Raw genomic sequence first — 22,165 nt, forward strand, 5'->3', positions numbered from 1 at the left:
TGTTTAACTGCCAACAAATTTGAGCAGGAAGCACATTGCTCCCTGAATAAAAAGCTTCAGCAATTCTGTATTGCCTACTCCAGAAATCTCAAAGTCCTCATACCAGCATTTAAGGCTTTCATGGTATAGAACCCAATCTTCCATTTCCTCCTCCCTTTGGGTACTCTAAACATCAACCAGACTAAATTAGTTATTATTTCTCTGCCATATCCCCAGCTGTGCTTTTGCTCAGGCTTAGACATCCTTCCCCATTGTCAACCAACAATTTATCAAAATATTCCTCATCCTTCTAAGACCATTCCAAAAGCCAGTCCTCAAAGAAAGTAGTCCCTGATCTTCAACATAGCTCTTCTCCAAACACCTCTGAGCAGTGTTAGCATCATCACTGTCCAGCAACATTACTATCACCACCAACATGACACACTGGTCAATTATCTTTTATGAACTGTTAATGCATTAATTGCAACTTCTTTTGCTCTGAGGATTAAAGTCCTATTTTTTTTTAAATGACCACTGTTTTCCATTACCCACTATCAGTCTGAGGTACTTGAGAAAAATGTTTTTGCACCCACCAAGGCTTCTCCTTCAGCTACTGGCACCTAGTTATCATCTAAAATCACTGATTATAAGAAATATCAGAGACCAAATAGCGATTCAGGCCTGCTTTCCCCAATCTCTTCACCAATATGTTTTCACCAATATTCCCTTCTCACATCCCAATGGAAGGCTGCACCATCTCCTATAATTGTTGCTTTCTTGGAAAGACCTTCCTTGTCCACAAAAATCTAAGGTAGTTCCAGCCTCATTATATCTTCATATGAATTTTCTTTATAGCCCTTGTTGTCCAATTGCTTTTGTAATGCCTGTTTCCCCACAAGTCTATAATCTCCATGAGGAAACAGATCCTGGCTATTTTGTTTCTTGTTGAAATAGCCATTTCTTAAATAATCATTTGAAAATATATTCTCCAAGTCTGCTGTTTATTTTTTTTTTTAATATTCAGTAGTCAAATCTATTCATCTTTCCATCATGGCTTTTGAAGTTCCTGTTATGTATATATTTCATTGCTTCCTTGGAATATGCTCCTCATGGTGGAAAAGTTGAATTGGCATTTCTTCAGGACCTTATTGCATTTTGTTAAATTGAACATGCCCAGTCCTTTGGCAAAAATGTGACTTGCATTCTTGAAGCTCTACCAGTGGCCCTATGTTATTAGATTTTTCTAGGTTGGATAGAATTCATTTGATGCTAGGTAAATGTGCTCCTGAAAATTGCAGGAATCTGGTGTCTCAAGTAGGGAGGCTGTGTTCAGCACTGTGGACAAGGGGAAAGCTATGGTACTCCTCCCTACTCATTAGCACAAAATCAGTTAATAGTCTTTTCATGGTCTACCTTTACTTAAATGAATGTGCAGATCTGTCCATACCCATTTCTCCCAAATAATTCCCTTTGCTTTACTTTTGTAGTAACTGTATCACCTCCAAGTTCTGAGGTCAGCCTAAGGAAAAAAGTGCAGCTCTCTTTCCAGGTCACATTCTAATCACAGTAATACATAGCATCTTAACCAACTAGGTACACAGCTTCACCTGGCTATTCCAGCCCGGTTACCATAAACGTTGCCAGTCACAACAGTTCCTGTCATAGAGAAATGACCTAGGAGAATGTAATGCACTGTGAGAGTAACCTGGTAAATATTATTGGATGGGGTAACAAGCACAAAATAGTTTGGTAACCTCAGTTCACATTTAGCCCTTAGCCATCTGTGTGAACATCATATGACTTCACCTAATCTTTAATCAACCCACCACACACATGGGAATAGTGCTGGGTAAGCCAGGCTAAGTGCTCGGTGAGGCTTTCCTAAATTAAATTTCCTAAATTTCCATTGCCTTTTCTCTACAGATTAAACAGTAGAATTCTTTATGATATACATTTTTGCCTAGTCCAGATCCCACAAACAGGATAAGAAAAGCAAATGCTTGCTTTTCTTTTGCTGCTGTTCTTAGGATGTAATAAAGGAAAAAGAAGGGATTTTTACCGTAAATTTACCTGCTTCATCAGGTAGTGGTTTATTTAGTCTTCTGGCTTCTTGAACACATTTTTACTGTTGTTTTTGTTTCAGTGAACGATACAAATATGTAATAAAGGATTCAGAATACAAAGGTATAAAACAGACTGTTATTAAAACCTATCTCCAAGTGGAGATGCAGTTTGGAACTTTCCCCATGTTTCCACAACTGTTTAATCTTGAGAGCAACAAAGCAGAGTAGCAATCAAAAAGGTGCATTAGACATGGTCCCAAACCTGATCTCTTTCAGGGGAGAGGTTTCAGAGAGGAACAAAATAAGAACATAAATAGCTACAATATAGTGTCATACGTGACAAAAGCCATGTCTGCAAGAAGGAGCAGGGAGAGACAATCAGGAAAGATACATGCAGCACAGTTTGTGCTGAACTTTACGGGTAGAACAGAATGTCTTAGGCAAAGATTTGGATTAAGTACATGTCACACAGGAGGACAGAGGGACCAAATTCTCTGATGGATGAAAAAGCAAGAGAGTCAAACCGACAAATTAATCCCTTTTTTATTCTGCTTTTAATGAAAAGAGTTAAACCTAATGGAGAGAATGTTATTACTGGAAGGAAATAAACTGATGGCTTCTTATTGGCACAAGAAAAAATAAACGCATTTTGCGCAGCTCCTCAAGTTGCGCAGCAAAAGGAACTTCCAGTTCCCGACGTAGGCTATTCACTCACGGGGAAAACACTCCTGAGGCTGTTTATTCTTTTTGCAGCCCAATGACAAAGCAGCCAATACTTTTCGACGCAGGTGACTGGCTACTGTAAAAGCCCCGCTCTGAGCGAGGTCCAATGACATCCCGGAGCCTAGATTCTTGGAAATAGTTTCTGGCCTGGAATGCGTGAGATTGAAACAGCCTCTCATTCGTAAACAAGGACTAGTCTGGGCGGGCCCCCAGCCCACGCTATCCGTCCTGTCCCCAAGTGACTCGTCTTGAGCCCACTTATCTATTGACGTCCGCTTCGGCTTCCTCCTATCCCCTTACCCCGCACAGCCGTGAGCACTGGTGTCAGGTCTCCGCGTCGGAGGCGGGGCCCAGAGTTCTTTATCTGAACTGAATGGCGCGGCCCCAAGTTCAGGAAGCTTCTCCAAGTCCCAGTGACTCCTCCCCTTTGGAACTGGCGGGGTGGCGGGGGGGAGGGGAGGGGGCGGCGCAGAAACAAATAAAAACTTGGGAGGCTGCCGCTGGTGACAAGACGCGAACTTCAGTCTCAAGCCACCTACTGCTCCTCCTGCTCTCTGCCCGACTCCTCCACCGCGAAGCTCTCCGGAACCTCAGCTCACGCCTGGGAGCAAGAGCCCACTAGCACACCTGCCCTCCCCGCCAGGACGCGCCCGGCCCTCTCTACGCTTCCAGGTCCCGCTCCCTGCAGCCTTCACTCCTCAAGCCAGCCCTAGCTTGTGCCAGGAACGGTGGGCATCAAGATGAAGGCGGCACGCTTCGTGATGCGCAGCGCGGGGTCCCTGGTCCCTCGAGAGGTTGAGCATTTCTCGCGTTACAGCCCGTCCCCACTGTCCATGAAGCAGCTACTGGATTTTGGTGAGCCAGGACGTAGGGCCCTAGGGCCCGGGCGGGGGCGCAGAGACTGGGGAGATGCCTTAACTTTCAGACCCGATGTAGGAAAGGCTGGGCTCATTACTTAAAGCAACTGGGGTCCGCTTTCCTGCTGAACCCTGGAACCTCGATGCCTTTTCTTAGATCTGCCTTCTTTCTGAATGTTTATGCCCACCGGCAAGGCCATTTGCAGCCCCTGCTGATGCTGGATGGTTTGAGCTCATCCTTCCTCTTCTTTCTGCCCATTGCTTCCAGTCAAAATACTTTTCGCTTTCAGTTACCCTATAACAATGGAGTAGAAACTTTACTCTATCCTTCACAGCATAGTACTTCTTGGAGAAGATTCCTAATATTATAAAGCAGGCTCGAATTAATTGCTGTTTTATCCTCTAGCCACCCTCCACCACTCCACAAGGTTCACCTCTCTGGGTTCCTAACAAATTTGCTTGTCTCTTTACCATATTGTTCTCTATATATTTGCATTACTGCTGAAAATATTACAAACTATCTGCAGAAATCTTATAAAGAAAACTTCAAGGATTTAAATGTGATGTTACCTATCACTAGAAGCATCATGACTCCCACCCCACCCCTTACCGCACTCCAATTTCATATCTAGAACCCTGTGAATGATGTCTTTTTAACCTTGTGGTTTCACTGAATCCTGCACTCTTTTATGAATACTAAGAGCTGCGGGATATTATGACTTCTGGGAAGTGAATCCTCATCAAAAAGAGAAAACAGTAATTCTCACATTTGGTCACTTTTTAAAAAAGAGAGAAGACAAAGACAATGTAGAAGATGCTTACTCCTGAATTAGCTACAAGTAGTAACCCAACTGAGGATGAAATAAAATTTTATAACATATGTCTGTTCGATATTGGATTGTTAATGCTCTTCAAATATATAATTTAGACATACTTTCTTATCCCAAAAACTAAATAAATGTTGTTTATTACAGGTTCAGATAATGCATGTGAAAGAACCTCTTTTGCTTTTTTGCGACAAGAGCTGCCTGTGAGGCTAGCCAATATACTCAAGGAAATTTATATCCTCCCTGATCGATTAGTAAACACATCTTCAGTACAATTAGTGAAAAGCTGGTAAGTGGTGAACCATTCTGAAACGGTCTCTATTTTTAAGATAGTTATCTGAGTATGAATTCTTATAATATGTTAACATCACAATTTGAAAATGGGTGGTCTGAACATTAAATACTTTTGAAAGATGTAAAGATTTTTTCCCATCATTTAGGGTAATTTATCATAAACGCAGTTATAAAGCTATAAATAGACATTTTTACCCAGATGAAGTAGATACTTTCACAATATAATTTTTATTTCTAGAAGAAAATATGGAAAATAATTCACAGATATAATTTTAGTTTGTATTTTAAACAATACAAGAGAGTTTGATACTGCAAAAGGAATCCTATCCTAGAAATAGGTACGAATGATGACTATTTTGGGAGGGCCTAATCTTTCTCAGTTACAAACCAAATAACAAAGCAGGCTCTGGGTTCAAATCCTGCCTCCGCCTGTTGCTAGCTGTGGAATCCTTGGCAAGTGTCCTATCTCTATGCATCAATTCCCCCATCTATTATGAAGAGAATAAAGTATACACCTCAAAGGGATATTTGAGTGTAATTAAATGAGGTAATCCATTTTAAAATCACTTAGAACAGTACCTGGCACACAGCCAGAACTCAGAATCAGTTATTATCTTATTTTGCAAATAAGGATACTGATCTAGAGAGGGGAGATAGCCCAAAGGGGCAGATTTTCAGAGAACAGAGCCAGGTTATGCACTGAGGCGCATATGCACCAGAGAGCTTCACCCTAACCTACTGACTATACAGCTTTTTGTTCACTGACTTGAGAAATACATGTATTATACACCCATTAAACAACTGCAATTTGAACCATATATTTAATGTATAGTATTTGCTGCTGCTTCTAAGACTTCTACTCATCTATGAATGATTATAGGAAAAAAAATGAAGCCTTTCTGTAAAAGTTGTTTCTAAATGCTTCTGCTATTAAAAAAAATAAAGACATTTGCCAAACAAAACAGAAAACTGAATACTGATATGGGATATTTAAAGAAACATAAATTTTAAGTTAGAAAGTTGAGAGTTAAAATTGTAGCTTTCTTTTTTCTAAGATATACTGTTTTCCAGATGTCTCGGAGGAAAGTTTTAATTTTAAACATAATATTTTCTCTCTGCAAACCATTTGAAAAAAGCATTCTATTTTTGGCCACTTGTAACTGACTACTCAATTTTAAAACTTAAAGCACACCTGTCATTCTATAGGTATATCCAGAGCCTGATGGAGTTGGTGGAATTCCATGAGAAAAGCCCAGAGGACCAGAAAGCATTGTCAGAGTAAGTTTTTTGCATTAGAAAAATAATCTAAAACTTTGACTATTTCTAGACATCTGATTTTTTTAGACCTAACTTGAAGGATAATTTATAGCATTATCCTAAATGATAAATACTTTTACTTACTCCTTTCAAATGACAAGTTTTGGCTTTTGCTCTTTTTAAAGTGATAATTATGACATTGAAAATAATGCTGAGGATGAATAGTGTAAGAGAATTTTTTTAAGGAAATCTATTTTTATTATAAATTTAGTCTAATGTTAGATTTGCAGAAGGATTTACTGTTACATGGTAGTAATACATGTCACTTTATTACTGGAGAATAAATAATTTCATTCAGAGTAACAGACAGTTTCTAGCTCTAAGAATAAGAAATAAGAACCTTTTCTAATTCTGACAAGAAATTTCGAACTTTTTTTTCACAATGGCATCCTAGAGCCATCTTAAATATTACTTACTCTTTTAATTGTTATTTTTTAAAGAGAAGGCTTAATGAACAACTAGAATGATCACACTACTCCCAGAGCTGGTATTTTTACATGTAAGCTGAAAGCAAAATAAATCTGTTTATGAAGCTATCTCCTGTAACATTTAGCCAAAGAATCTGTAGTGAGAGCCTTAATATTTTATCATTCAAATTTATTTTATCATTCAAATATTTTATCATTTGACTTGTTGAGATGGGTACTTAAGAAAAGCTTTAGCCTTCTTTGAAGTAATCTAGGAAATATAAATGAATGCAACTTATTTGAACTTCTACTAACCATAAATATGTGTTTGGCTTAGTTTTGTAGATACTCTCATCAAAGTTCGAAATAGACACCATAATGTAGTTCCTACAATGGCACAAGGAATCCTAGAATACAAAGATGCCTGTACAGTTGACCCAGTCACCAATCAAAATCTTCAGTATTTCCTGGATCGATTTTACATGAACCGTATTTCTACCCGGATGCTGATGAATCAGCACAGTAAGTTAGTTTCATCATGGTCATGATAGATGGGTGTAGAATATAAGCCATATTCTAGCTAGATATTTCAACTACTCGGTGGGTCACATTCTTTCTCAGTGGTAGTTCTAATCATTATTATCCTAATTTCTGTAACACTATTCTTTGTTTTTATTCTTCAACAGTCCTTATATTCAGTGACTTACAGACAGGAAACCCAACCCACATTGGAAGTATCGATCCAAACTGTGATGTGGCAGCAGTGGTCCAAGGTAATTTCTAAATTTCTGCATTTCCCTTATTGAAAATGTATTATTATCTGATTGACACATCTACAGTTGAGGTGGCTCTGTGAATGAATTTATATTCGGAGTGTTCCATTTATGTTTTTATACTTACTGTCATGAAGGTCCTTTGCTTTTAAGAGTCAGCTGTTTAAATATTCATTTATAATATTACTAAAAAAATCCAAACATCAGTGGCTTACTTGCCATATTTTCATATATTGTATTTGATCTCTGAAGTGCACATATTCCTATAACTACAGCTGTAACTTAAACACTGTCTTTTTTTTTTCTTCAATAAAATATCAAAAGGTATATAAACCTGTACTCTAAAGAATATTTTAGATTGAGGGTAATGCACACACTGAAGATCACTTGAAAACTTTACTTGACATAAGTTCATTTAATCCTTATTAAAAAACTCTTCTATTCTAGATGCCTTTGATTGTTCAAAGATGCTTTGTGATCAGTATTATTTGACATCTCCAGAATTAAAGCTCACACAAGTGAATGGTAAGCTATAAACTAAATGTATCTTAGTCTATGGTAAATTCACTGTTCTTCCAAGATGATTACTTCTTGTAAAAAGTAAATCCTGTGCTCCTTTTTTCCCTTCTGAACTTGCATAGAATTTGTACTCATTTTTTTTTGAAGCCAAGGTTCTCTTTATCTCAATTGGAAAGTTCCAATTTGAGTATATTCAGTTGCTAATGACAATTCATAAAGAAGAATGGTTTGAACAAATAATTTGGAATTTAGAGTAGCAGCTAAGTTCCAATATCTCAGATCAAAGAAAGATAGCTCACTTTCTATATGGGATAAGAGGGCAGAATAGGAGGAACCACTTAGTAGTGGACATATGTTCCTAAAGAGGTCACTTATAAGACCTGAAAACAAAAATACTTTAAGTTGCACTATAAGAAGAAAGCCAGTCATAGAAGGAGAAATACTGTATGATTGCAATTATATAAGGTATCAAAAATAATCAAGCTCATAGAAGCAGAGAGTAGAATGATAGTTGCTAGAGGTGAAGGAAAGGAGAAATGGGGAGCTGATACTCAGTGGGTATCAAATTTCAATTATGCAAGATGAGTAACTTCTAGAGATCTGCTATACAATACCGTTCCTGTAGTTAACAATAATATATAGTACAGTTAAATATGTAAGAAGGTAGATCTCATGTTAAATGTTCTCACCAAAATTTAAAAAATTTTCACTATGAATATATACCACTGTTTTGAATGCAGAGCATTCTTCAATAGCTTTAACTCTAGGGTACCTAAAAAGATAAGGTCTCCCCACATAGACTGAAGTAATTATATGATAAATGCATGGCACTATTTTTATCTTATCCCATTCTCAAAGAAAGACAGTATACTCAAATTGGAATAACTTTCTCCTTTCAACTCATAGTAAACATCTTCTTCAACTAATAGTTAGACAGGAACAACATATGTTGGTGATGAGAATTAAAATTAAGTTGTTTAAATTAAGAGTAGCTTAATTGATGGATTGGGGATAGGAAAATGTAATTGACTGCTAAAATAAAAATAGGAGTACACTAAAGATTGAAAAATATTTCTAAGCATTCACAGCATTGTTGCATAACACTTGTAGATAAACTGCTTGAGCTGTTTGATAAAATAAAGAGGGAATTATGCCAGACCTTGTGTTTTCTGATTCAAACTTTGCCAAGGCCTGGAACACCAAAGAATCCTTTTATTTTTCTTTTCAAAGAGTATTATGAGGTTTTGTTTCTCTGGTTTTTGTTAGCCTCTTGGTGAAATGTAAGCATATATAGCCTAATGGATTTAATGTTTAGTTGATAAAAATCAATAATAATCAGATGTGTCATACTCTCATGAACTAAAACTATGAAAACTATAGCTAGATCGCATCAATTTCAATGTTATACTTTAGACTTAATTTATTTTTTCTTCTTTCTTAAAGTGCATATAATTTTAACTCCGAAATTGTCCAGTACAAAAGTTTTGAACATATAAATAAATAATCCATGTAATCTAGTTTACAGCACTCCTGTTTTACACTTACCTGACTTTATACATTTGTAAAGAAATGCAAAAATTAATCACAGAGCACTGGGTAGCAACTATAATAGCATTTTGAAAATAAGTCAGTTGTATTTACGGTTTTAAGAGGGAAGGTTCTAGGGTAGGATTTTGGAGTTAGGAGGATGAGAAGTATTCCAATCCTGTTTAAATCTAAAATATTAATCAAATAGATATGAAAGTTTATTTCATGAAATATCTGTTAACCAATTCTAAATGAGCTTAATTTTTTTCTAGGAAAATTTCCAGGCCAACCAATTCATATTGTATACGTTCCTTCTCACCTTCATCATATGCTCTTTGAACTATTCAAGGTAACAAACTTCACAGTAATTGCAATTTTGTTTTTTTTAAAGTTCACTGTTTACATTTTTATTTCCTTTATCATTCCCACTCAACAAGAGCCTATCTTCTCCCAAGCATGTTTCTGTGCTCCTAACAGAAGGAAGCTCCAGTTAATGTTTGAAAAGGGTACATGCAGCTCCCTGTAGCATCAACACATTATTTGAGAATGCACAATATGACTCACTATGTCTCAGTGCCCCCTATTCCCCTTATTTCTTCAGGTGTCCAACAAAGCCGTAGTCATTCAGGCATTCATTAAGGAAGGTCATGGGATGAATGCTTCAGTGACTGAGGCCTTGTTACCTCCACTCCCACAGGCTGGTCTAACTCCAAATCCAGAAGTTCAGCTCTAGAATTACTGTAGGTGGTAGGGCCCCGACCTATGTCTAGAATATACTCAGGAGTCAGTCAGTTCCTTCAGTGAGCTATTTTAATGTGCCTATGAACCACCTGGAGGTTTTGTTGAAACTCAAATTCTGAGTCACTGGGTCTGGCATGGGGCCTGAGATTCTGAATTGCTAATAAGCTAACAGGTGATGCTTCTGGTCTATGGTCCACATTTTCCATAGCAAGACTGTTTCAGAAGTGAGTCTCAAACTTTAGGGTGCTTTAGAATCACCTGGAAGGCTTGTTAAAATACAGATTTTAAAGCCTATCCCAGAGATTCTGATACTCTCGATCTGAGATTTTGCATTTCGAACAAGCTCTCAGCCGATATGGATGTTACTGGTCTGGGATAGCCAGGGACTAAGAATCAAATCCTATCCCAGCTTCTAAGCCCAAACTAAAACTGTACACTTAAACCAAAAGACAGAAAAACACTCAAAGCTTTGTGATGCTTCCTAAGAGTCCCCAGGACTGGCAAAGAGGAAGCTTAAAAAAGAAGTGAAATCTGCCTCTAATTCTAATGCTTCTCAGAACTTACTGTTTCCTAACTTATTCTAATATTAGTGCAATGAGGCATTGATTGTATTACAAACATTTGACCTATTTTACTTCATTTTAGCTAATGATTAGAACTTGTTATTATATAGAAACCAGAAAGCAGATAACCTACCAGAAGGGTAGAGAGGAAAATGGGTAAAATAAACCAAATCTTTATCTGTATGAGGTTCATCTAGTTTGAAAACTTGAGTTTCTTCTCTATTAAAGGACAAAAGATACTTTTCTGTTGATTTGATTTACTTTCAAATTGAATGGTCCAACTCATACAGTTATTTTACCGCCATTGGTAAAAGTTAAGATGATAATCAAATGCAAATTGAAATTTAATTTAGAATTATTTACTATCCTTTTAATAGTAACAGCCTTTTCCCAGCAAATTTTATAAAAGCCAATAAATTGGTTCAATGATTCACTGTTTAGTTGTTATGTAATACTCTTTGGTGCTTGGATGTAAAATGTTATGGAAAGACAGAAAAGAGAGCGCCAGGAAATGGACTATAAAAACCAATTTCTACATTTAAATTAAGCTTACAAATAAGAACTTGACAGCTAGCAGAATTGTTTTTCCATTAGACATTACTCCCAGGAGCTATATTACATGGTAAATGAATATTTTTCATTATACATCCTGCATGACACATTCATAAATAGCTATTTACAGAGCTATTTTACCACTAACTTAAAAAAATAAGAACTTTGAATTACCCTCTGTGCTGCCTTTATTTTAAATGTAAAAGAACAGTTATTTATTGCCCCTCATCCTTCTGCCATTGAATTCCTTATGGTTTTGTTTTCCATAGAATGCAATGAGGGCTACAGTTGAACACCAGGAAGACTGGCCTTCCCTGACACCAGTGGAGGTGACTGTTGTCTTGGGAAAAGAAGATCTTACAATTAAGGTAACTATTCTCTGTTTTTCTTGAGTCTTTTTTGAGAGAATTAAAAAGGAGTCAGTAATAATAAAGCCAACTGCTTTGAGCAATAGATCAAAGTCATGTACACCAGGTGACTTTTAAATGAAGGAAAGACATTTTTACATAGACAAATGCACAATGTTTTTAATGTGTAGCTCTGATGACTTGTTTGTTTGTTTAAGATTTCAGACAGAGGAGGTGGTGTTCCCCTGAGGATTATTGACCGTCTCTTTAGTTACACGTACTCCACTGCACCAACGCCTACGGTGGATAATTCCCGGAATGCTCCTTTGGTAAGACCAGTTATATATGGCCAAGCTCATCCCAGACCACCTAGTTATAAATGTAGGGCAAGGACTGCAAGGAAGTGTTTAGGCAAGTTAATCAATTTAGTTAAATAGGGCATGGGGGATATGAGAATGATAAAGCAAGCTAAAAACAGTGAAACAGTTCTACAAGGGGTCTCTGACTGGAAGCAAAAGACATTTGCTCAAATTCCAGGACATCCGTATCTGGGAGGATAACAGCTCCTCCCCACATTTTGTATTCCAGAGATCACGTCCACCTCTTTGTCAATAACTGATCTTCCCCTTCTAGGCTGGTTTCGGTTACGGCTTGCCGATTTCTCGTCTCTATGCCAAGTACTTCCAAGGAGATCTAAATCTCTACTCTTTGCCAGGATATGGAACGGATGCTATCATCTACTTAAAGGTATCCTTTAAATCCAATAGAAAAAAAAAATCACATTTCTTAAAAGATTGCTTCTTTTACAGCCCTGAGTTCTATGGTCCACAGTGAATACCCCAAACTGAGTTAACACAAATAATAACCACAAGTCATTCTTTTTTCTGTTTGGCAGGTGTAGGTATACTATTTAATACTTAATACGGTAATGTATCAAAAAGGAAGTGGGGCCAGGCTACCTGTCTCAGTGAAGCAAAATTGTTTCCCATAAACACATTAGTTTCTGAGTGAAGAGGTGCTCATATGAATTTTTTAAGGCAACTCCTATAGGCATCTGTGAGAATAGCTGTACTTCTGTTTTACCTAGACTTGTGAGAAATACATATATGCTAATAATATTTCAGCCTAGAAAACAACTTAAATCAAGATACTCAAGACCTTAAGCTGACCTTATTAAAAATCCAGGGGGAGGAAAGCTGACTGCTCAGACGCTGTCAGTGGGATGCCTGGCATTTCCAGTTTAAACTTTAAAACTTGGTACACGTTTTTTCCATTTCTGATAAAGCCTCAATTTATTTGCTAAGGTCACTGTCCTGATTCTGTTAATCATTTGCCAAGTATTTCAACTGAAAATATATTTACAGTTATTAGCAACTAAAACATTAAGCTTCCAGGGTCCCATTTTGTGCAAGAGAATTATTTGCCACCTGAACTTAGAACACCTGAAATAGTGAATGTATTCATTTTGTTAAATAAGCAAAAATGTCTTCAAAGTATTGAAAAATCCTAATATATTACAGACTTATAATATCAGAGTTTAATAGATCAATAGTATCAGGTTAGGACTCTCACACACACAAAGGTTTTCCTGGAAAACGTACTTGCCTGTTGCTATTCAATTCCATGACATCAGCAATATCCAAACAAGGGAAGAGTGCGAATATTGAATACAAATAGATTTATAAATTTATATATATATATATTATATATATATATATACACACACACACACACACTACTTCAACCCCTATGAGGTGCAGATAATATTTATTTTTCAGCTTCCTTTTATGATGCTTAGTACACTGTGGGTTCTGGGGTGCTTTTACTACTAAGTCAACTAAAAGACTGTTTGAGTGTTTGAATACTTATCTCTGAATTTATTTTGAATAATCACTTCAAGTACAAGTTATACCATGAATAATTTCTTTGGTTTGATATTTCTCCCCTCTTCTTTCAGGCTTTATCTTCTGAATCTGTTGAAAAACTCCCAGTCTTTAACAAATCAGCCTTCAAACATTATCAGACAAGCAGTGAGGCTGACGACTGGTGTATCCCAAGCAAGGAACCAAAGAACCTGGCGAAGGAAAAAGTAGCTGTGTGAAGAGGGACCCTCAGGACACTCTAAGGGATCAAAGTGGGTCTGTGCCAGTGCTGTTTCCTGAATGTTTGCATGTGAACTCTTGTTTCCTCAAAAACAAACAGCAACAAAACCTCCTTGATCAGAACACTAGTGCAAAGAGGCACACAGCTCAATTCTGTGACCCAGGCGAGCGTAGTGCAGGACTACAGGAGTTAATGGCTGGCCAGCTATTTATTCTGTTAACTTAGAATAACACATGAGTTTATATCAAATCCTGAAAAGAAACAAACAAGCCTCAGTTCTCCAACTCTTTATCAACAAGGATGGGAAAGAGTGAGAAGCGAAGACATTGACTAGAAGTTTCAACAGACTGACATTTTAGGCCTTTGGTGATGTCGTTAAGATTTTGGTATTTATGGATTATCAAGTGTCAGTATGCCAGTACTTTCCTGCCACTCGAAGGATTAGGGCTTAGTTTATACTATATGACTAGAAATGTAATAAGCACATATTTCATAAATACCTATGCACTCTAGAGATGAAAAGCTGGTAACTGAAATAACATTCACTTTGAATGAGAAGGAATGAGTCAACACATTTTACTCAAAGTGTCAGCCGAGGCATTGGGCATATGTAAAAACTCAGAAGAAAGCCCCTTCTGATACAGTGCCTTTATGATGCTGCTTTTCGTGCTCATACTTCGCATTATCAGTGAACACTTATTGCCAGGTGCCTAGTCTTGGTTGAATTTTTAAATATGCACTGAATTCAGGATGTTGGCTGTTGGAGGAAGAGAATTGCCAAAGTAATAGCAAATCGCTCACCTTGCTTTGACTATAAATGAAACAGAAGTAGATTGGGAAAACCAGTGTTAGGGAAAGAAATGATGCATTCAGAACCTAACTCTGTAGAACAGGCTGTTCTCTACTTTGCAGTGGTGATAATCCAAAGAAAGGCATCTATTTTCTAGGCTTAAAGAGATGTATTTTTGATGTATTTAATTATGTTCTCTACACTCCACCATTGATATGTCTGTTAAAAATTTATAATTAACAAATGGCTCAAGAACATCAGAATTTAAACACTTCTTAAGAGTATTTTTAATAAATAGCCTGGGAGTAAGAGGTTTTCATGCCAGCAATGCGTTCATTTGTGAATCATTGAGATTGAGAGCTAATGCATGAAAGCTGTAATGCACATGGAACTTTTGGGAGTTCAGGTATAATATGCAGGTTGATGGGCAGTCCAGCACATTCCTCTAAGAGAAGGAATGAAAAAGGGACAGAAGGAAGGAAGGAAAGGAAGTGAAGGAAGGAGGGAGGGAAGCAAAAGGCAAGCATCTTGCTGTATTCCTCAATTATTTCAAGAAATGATCCATATTTTCATGGATAAATTATTGGCAAGAGGACGAACTGGTGTCTTTCAAAACAGTATGGCTTCTTTAAATGGTTCTCTCACTCTTGCAAGATAATGAGCTTTGATGAGATAATAAACTCTTCTGTGTCAAGTTGATGTTTTAAGTCAGGTTATAGAAAAAACTAGCATTTTCCACTTTGTAAAATAATCAGTACTGTCTATATGTTGAATTTAACATTTGCATTTAATTTTCTCATGGCCTATTGTTGTGAGGCTTCTGGTAGTGGCCACAGAAGCCTCAAAGTATTTGTTGTGGATTTTAGATTTTGTCATCAGACATCCCAGTAGTGACGTTTCTTGATCTTTGGACTCTGGCTCGTGCCCTTACTGATTACTCAAAACTATTTGCAATGTGTTATTTGACTTTTCAGGTTTTTACTGAAATTTAAACATATTAGAATGTAAATACTTACATTTACCAAAGATTTTATTAATAATTAACCCAAACACTGTGAACTATCTTTAAATCACTAGAGAAAAGAAATATTGGTAACTTATGAACGTCAGCTGTGTAAATGGAGTTCTATAAAATAGACAGCCCACGTTGGTATTTGTGAAATTTATGGAACTGCTTTAAGATTCTAGTGGATGGAAACTGAATGTTCAGGCCCACATAAATTATTAATGTATAAACTGTGTTTTTGTCTCTAGGCTATGTATAGAGAAATGTGATAATTTTTATAATAAATATTTTTATTATTATTGTAGATGTAGTCTTAAAGTTCTTTTCTCAAATTAATGGAAAGTACAAAGAAGAATTTGAGGTAAATTTTTCCTCACTTTACATTCAAGTCTAATTTATCTACATATTGGGTATAGTCTTTTAAAAAAAAACTTAAAATCTTAATTTTTAAATTAAAGATAGTTTATAGCATTCCACAAACTTCTGAATGCCCTTTGCTTTCTTAGTTATACCCCAATGATACATAGTACAAAGTGTGTTTATCTACATAAATATATTGGATAATCATTTTTGCAATGCACGTATTCTCTACTTTTTTTTTTTTTTGGTAAATTTACTTTAAAGTTTCACTTAGTGACTGTACTTACATAACAAATACAGTGGAGTACCAAGATAATTACCTAGATAATATAGATTCCCAAACAATTTCTGGATTAAATATCTAAATAATAATAAGGTAGAAATAGTATAGAAAGTACTAAATTAAGAGGTGACATGTTTTATCTTTGCTATCTTCCCACTACCTTTCTTTACAAATTTGACCCTACTTTATCTTTAAACAACATTCTCTGACCATCTCCATAATGCCCTTACTGAAAAGCTGTGCAAATAAAACAAACTAAGAGCAAGAGGGAGGAGAGGAAAGGGAGGAAGGGAAGGAAAAAAAAAATAAAGAAACAATTAGACTAAAACAAAATTAGTAGAATGAGTTTATTATAACTAAATTTTAAAGGCTTGTCAGAATAATCATATTTAATAAAAAAAAATGCCATCAACCTAAGGCATTAGATCCTTAAGAACCTACACTAAAGCCCTTTATCAATGACGCTCTCCTTCACTTGACTGCCTTCATTTCTTCTGTCAAGGAAGCACTGCACAGTGTCTAAGGAAGCGCGTGAGCAACTGCACACACACAAATGCAAATATGTACACACACGGGCTTTATCCATACAGTTTCCTTGGATTATGCTGCTTTGGAAGAATGGAGTTAGCATATGCGCCCCCCGGGTCAGAAAGTTCATTCACATCTCCATAAAAACTGCAAGACTGAAAGTCCCACAATTCTCCATTTATGCACACATACACCTTTCTGATTCAAATCAATGTGTGCACCCCAAAAGGAACACAATTTTCAAGTTCAACAAAGTGGCCTGAATTTTCATCAAAACTATAGCATTTCTCCCAAATTTCAAATTTGGCTGGAAATGGTAAGAGTATTTGCTGTTAACAACGACATATGCAAAGAGAAATCATTGTGAGCTAGTAGGCTGAATGTTGACCTTATAATTTCTTCATTCTCGTACTAAACTTTCAGGTACCCCACTTATACTTACATGCGTACCAACACTGCAAATGTGTATGGGGTCTCCAGGTCACTGTGGTCTGTCTTAGTGAAAATAAAGAGGAACTTTCATAATTTCACAGGAGTTTATGTAAGAAGTCCCCTAAGCCCTTGGCCATGAACACTTACAGCAGTAGGTTTCTATCTCCATTAGCATTCTATTCATACATCTTTCGGGGGGATTTTTCATTTTTTACCTTACATCACAGTTACTTAGGCACTCAATAAACACTTCCTGGACATATTTATATATATATGAATAAACACATAAATAAACCTCTGCCTTTAGAACAGCATCCCTGCATTTAACGGCAGATTGGAACCACGTTAAATAGGTGTACATCAAATTTTAAAAGATTTTATGCTTTAAATAGTATTCAAAAAGTTTTACAACGTTGCAGAAACTCTGGAATACCTTTCCAAGTGAGACAAATTGCAACTGATCTTGTTTAATGTCACTCTCCCTTGGTGGCCTCTGGCCATTAAAAATGATCACATATTTCGAAAGAAAGTAAATAGTGGTTAAAAGCTATTACTACTAAGGAAATTTCTTAAGCAAATGGGTCAGTGTTTCAGACTTTATTAGTATTCTTCCTTCTTGTTCACCTTAGACTCAGATGAAAATATATCACCACCCATATTTTATGGCTCTTTAATGGAAATGAGTAACTACCTTTTAATGAGATTTTTCAGTTCCTACTGAAGGGCAAATAAACATTAAAAGCCACTCAAAACCAGCAGAAATGTCAGTAGCCTTGAAAACATTTTGAATCTATTAAATGATGTGAAAATGATGTGAGCTGTCTTAGTGATAAATCCAGCAACAAAATAATAAAGTTTATCAACAAATTATGAGACATCAATTTCACGTTTACTGCTACCATCCAATGTAATGAAAATAACACAGGATTGGTTGTCAAATAATGCAATATAGCCAGGAATTATTTATAAGCATACTATTTCCATAAATGTAAAAAGATGCTTTAATGTATAAGACAAATAGCCTATCGGATGGCGAAGTCTTGAGTTTTTTTAATCAATTCCATTAAAACTATCCCCTTTAATGAGTTTATAACCCCAAAAATATAGTTTGATATTTGGTAAAACTGACCCTAACTCACTCTTTTTCTTTTAAATTTTAAGAAAAACAAAATATGTTTGCAATTACAAATTTGTAACCTGAAAACAAAATAAAAATTTGAAAACAAAAATGAAAACCTTAAACCATATTCTTAAGCAACCCACTTCACCTATTTGATTTGAGTCCCAATTTTCTCTTCTATATGAAATAACTAAATGAATTCTAATTATTTAAGGAAGACACTTCTAATTCTAAAGTCTTTGAATCTATTCTTATAACAAGCAAAAGCATTTTTTTCTATTTCTTTAATTCTGTATCTATATGAGATGATGGATGTTCACTAAACTTATTGTGGTACTTTTTCCATAATGTGTGTAAGTCAAATCATGGTGTTATACACCTTAAACTTACACAGTGTTACATGTCAATTACATCTCAATAAAACTGGAAGAGAAAAAAAGAACTCAAATAAAGTAAAATGTAAAGCATTTATAACGATCCTTGGCACATAATAAAATTTATACAGATAACAGCTGTTTTATCAATAATGTTATTTAAGTATTAGATACTGGATCCTTATATTAAGTTTCTATACAAATGAGTTGACAGCAATAGAAATAAAAGACTGTTCTTCAGATACGAAGTCATAGTGTGTGCATGCAATATCAGTGATAGTAAAACAACTTTGCTCCAATATACCCTATTGCCCGATTATGACCCTGGCATTAGAATTCTGTTGACCTGAAATTGCTGAGTAAAGCTGAAATCTGTTCAGGCAGGGATCAAACTCAGACTTTGACCTCTTTGGTAATGCTGGCCAACCAAAAACTGGGTAGATGGTAGTGCCATGCATTAGCTAACGAGACCTATTAACTCTTTTAGGTCCCTTTGAAAGCGCAGGGCTGCAGTTCCCTGAATACTGAGGAGAAGCTGGCTCACTGCACATTGTAAGTAAACATGCAGCACTTTGCCCAAAGCACACTCTCAATAACTATTTGTTGAATGGATGAAATACACTTAAACCATAAAAATAACAATTAGGCTTCAGTTGTTCCCTAGGCAGCCTCTTTCCCCTTCTAAATATCATATTTCATCCTGTGAAAGCAGAACTTAAAATGGTAACAAAAACTAGCACAAAACACAGTTTTAAAAGGCCTTTGAAAACAGCTCTCTGGCTTGTTGGAAAGTAGAAAATGTTTCTTACTTTTTTTTTTTTTAGAATGTCTGACGATAGTTCTTTGTATCTGAAAATATATCCTGCATTCTGCACAGAGTCAGACGTGACTCTTATTTGTACCTAATCCAGATAGTTCCAGGCAGGATTTTACTTACCATGCACTAATTTGGGGGAAATTATTTTAAGGATAAAACTTGCCACTGAACTTGAAGAAATGGTTTCTTAACCAAAGATAATCTATGGGTTATAGTATTGATTTTTTAACTATTATTTCCATTGGCCAAAAATACTTATTTCATGCGTTAGAATAGAAATTGCTTTCACTATACTTCTTTCTTCTCTCTCTGGCCCTTTTAAAATTGAACATTAAGTAGGCCAAAAAGAAAATTCTATAGAACTTATTATGCAGCAGGTATTTTTCTAAGGGTTTTACATTAATTCATTCATTTTTCCCCTCACAACAACCCACTGTATTACTATATTACTAACTCCTTTGCATAAATGGATTATTTTTATTCTCACAACATCTGTGATGTTATTAACCTACCCATTTCACAGATAGGAAACTGAGCCACAAGGCAGTGCAGTTAAGTTGTCCCTATCAAGGGACAGAGCTGGGATTCGATTCAAGGCACTGTACACTTCAGATACCTTGCTCTGAACAAACAGACCTTCTTTAGAGAATTCACTGAAGACAGCAACAAGTCAGAGTAATATCTGAGGTCATGCAAATGTGTAACCCACAACTAATCAACAAGGCAAAGGGACACTGCCACTGACCTCATCCGTGGAGCCTAACCTACCAGCTGCATGCCCCTGCACTTCTACAGAAGTCCCCACCTACTTGCAGAGCCATCAGAAGCTTTGACTTGTTAGACCAGTTCGCACTTTCTACTGAATGACATTTAGCCATTCTTCAGGCATTGAAGCAATTCACATACTTATTCAACAAGCAATCAACAGAGATTTCTTAAGCACCACAAGCTGCCACACACAAGGAAGACCATAATGAATCACAACGGTTCCTATGCCCAAGGACACTATGTGAACATAGAAATTAGGTTTGTAAATATTGATATGTATTAATATCTAAAATTATTCATATTATCCTGAGTTAGATACAAGATTTCTGGGGCAGGAACAAACCATTTATACTTATAATAAAAACCATATCAGCAACCCGGGCCCCAATCTTTCCCCCTTCTAAGGTGATTCACTGAGAGCCAGATGTCACCTGATACTTACTGGGATCTGTATTTTAGGTGACGAACCCCCAAAGAATCTGAGAGTTTATACAGAAGATGGACAGCCGCCTCCGCAGCTCCCCCCACCCCCCACTTCCTTTTGTGAGATAGCGGGAAAAAACTTTGCTCCCTAATGTGCACAAACTCTCCTTTGGGAAAGAAAAGGAAGCATACTTGGTTCTTACCCTTAGGAAGGTAAATAAGTGTTTCTCGGGGAGATAAGAGTCAAGTTTTGTCAGCGGCAAATAAAAACAGAACCTGCGTAATAAAATGAAGTCTGACCTTTCTTTTTTCCTTAGCGCTTAGTCCAGTCTCCCTTGCTCATAGGGTGCCGGGTACAGAGGCCTCACACTGGTCACTTCAGACCAGAGTTCCTAGTGCGAAATGGCTACACGTTTCACCTCAGCTCAGCAGGTCCGGAGCAGAAGCGGCGCCCGACGCTGCACTCAAGATGGCGGCGGGCCGTGTGCAGAGACGCCGGGCTCGCGCGGCCACGGGCGCCGGAGCAGCTGGGCTGCGCCCGCCCCGCCAGGGCTGCCCCTCCCCCGCTGGGGGATTTCCCTACAAAGCAGCCCACCCTCCGCCTGCGCGCTCAGCGGCGAAGCCTGTGCTTCAGCGGTCCGGCTCGCACCTCTCCATTCTCTCATCGAAGAATAAAGCTTATTTTGTTTCTGAACTGAACTTGGTCTCCGTCTATTGGCTCAAACGACACTGGGTGGGAGGACCTTTCCTAAGGACTGATGTGGGAGGTAGGTAACAGTTTTTCTGAAATGAACTCCATGCAAGGGTCTTATTCCAAGCCAACTCTTGGAATGTCTCCAGGCCCAGCTTTGCCTTTTTTGGAATCAACGAATGTAAACATGGGGGTGAAATACCGTAAGCATCCAAGGCTGCGTCATGTGCCTCCCCACGTGTGGGCTGTGGTGATAACTGGACCAAGTTGAACTACATACTCTGAGAAGGATAACATGAAATGGGTAGTGATGTTTCCCTGAAGGAGAGGATGGTAGCAAACCAAAAGCGTATGTCCACTGTGGCAGGAAATGATGAGTCAGATTTTTACCGGCCAGGGGGAGAAACACGTCCTCTATTACAAGAGGAAACCATGTGAGTTGTAGATAGATCATGGTTTTGGTTGTAGAGAAAGGGAAAGGTGAAGTAATCAGAGGTTAGAGGACAGAAAATAGCTTTGAAAGTAGAGAGTAGGAGGATAAGCTGTAAAAGAACATATCATAGGTTCAGTGGGGAGAGAGAGCTGTTGACTAACCTGCTCAGTTGTTTGGTTTTTCCCATAACGTACTCAATATCTGGATGAGGAGTCAGCAAACTTTTTTTTTTCCCTTTCAAGGTCCAGATAGCAAACATTTTAGGCTTTGTGAACCACATATGGTCTCTTTCAGATATTTTTCTTGGCTTTTTAACAACTCTTTAGAAATGTAAAAACCTTTCTTTGTGACCAGTCTGCTGTTTTCTGATCCCCGTCTACATGCAGGCAGAGAAACCATGGAGGGTTACACTATGGCTGTGGATTGGTCCAGTAGGTAAGATGAAAACAAAAAGAGACAATAAAGTTTGGGGTCTTTGTGAACAAGCCATTGAAACAAAGTCCACTGGACACTGAAGTCACCATTCATTATTTATAAATAAATTTAAT

At 37.1% G+C, this 22,165-nt stretch overlaps 2 protein-coding genes across 7 annotated transcripts in view; one reads left to right on the forward strand and one right to left on the reverse strand.

Annotated features, from left to right (window-relative positions):
- DYNC1I1 (dynein cytoplasmic 1 intermediate chain 1) overlaps positions 1-20,962 on the reverse strand; it is a 435,553-nt gene extending 414,591 nt beyond the window's left edge. For all 6 annotated transcript variants that reach the window (XM_072964956.1, XM_072964954.1, XM_072964953.1 and 3 more), the window contains exon 1: positions 20,794-20,962. The gene's annotated coding sequence lies outside the window, so the exon portion shown is untranslated. The remainder of the gene's footprint in view (positions 1-20,793) is intronic.
- Positions 3,239-15,692, forward strand: PDK4 (pyruvate dehydrogenase kinase 4). The gene is made up of 11 exons (XM_006207617.4): positions 3,239-3,620; positions 4,597-4,738; positions 5,950-6,021; positions 6,805-6,989; positions 7,154-7,240; positions 7,688-7,765; positions 9,559-9,635; positions 11,412-11,510; positions 11,708-11,818; positions 12,123-12,236; positions 13,447-15,692. Exons 1-11 carry the CDS (start codon positions 3,506-3,508, stop codon positions 13,588-13,590), a joined length of 1,224 nt encoding a protein of 407 aa, XP_006207679.2. The 5' UTR covers positions 3,239-3,505; the 3' UTR covers positions 13,591-15,692.
- Positions 20,963-22,165: the final 1,203 nt, after the last annotated feature.

The sequence above is a fragment of the Vicugna pacos genome, chromosome 7 (genome assembly GCF_048564905.1).
Source record: "Vicugna pacos chromosome 7, VicPac4, whole genome shotgun sequence".
Taxonomy (NCBI): domain Eukaryota; kingdom Metazoa; phylum Chordata; class Mammalia; order Artiodactyla; family Camelidae; genus Vicugna; species Vicugna pacos.

What these genes read in the sequence shown, in the direction of transcription:
- PDK4 (XM_006207617.4), top strand. Translation starts at nt 3,506, where the DNA reads ATGAAGGCGGCACGCTTCGTGATGCGCAGCGCGGGGTCCCTGGTCCCT. An exon ending in AAAGCTCACACAAGTGAATG is followed by an intron (nt 7,766 to 9,558) that starts GTAAGCTATAAA and finishes ATTTTTTTCTAG; the next exon opens with GAAAATTTCCAGGCCAACCA. An exon ending in ATTCCCGGAATGCTCCTTTG is followed by an intron (nt 11,819 to 12,122) that starts GTAAGACCAGTT and finishes TTCCCCTTCTAG; the next exon opens with GCTGGTTTCGGTTACGGCTT.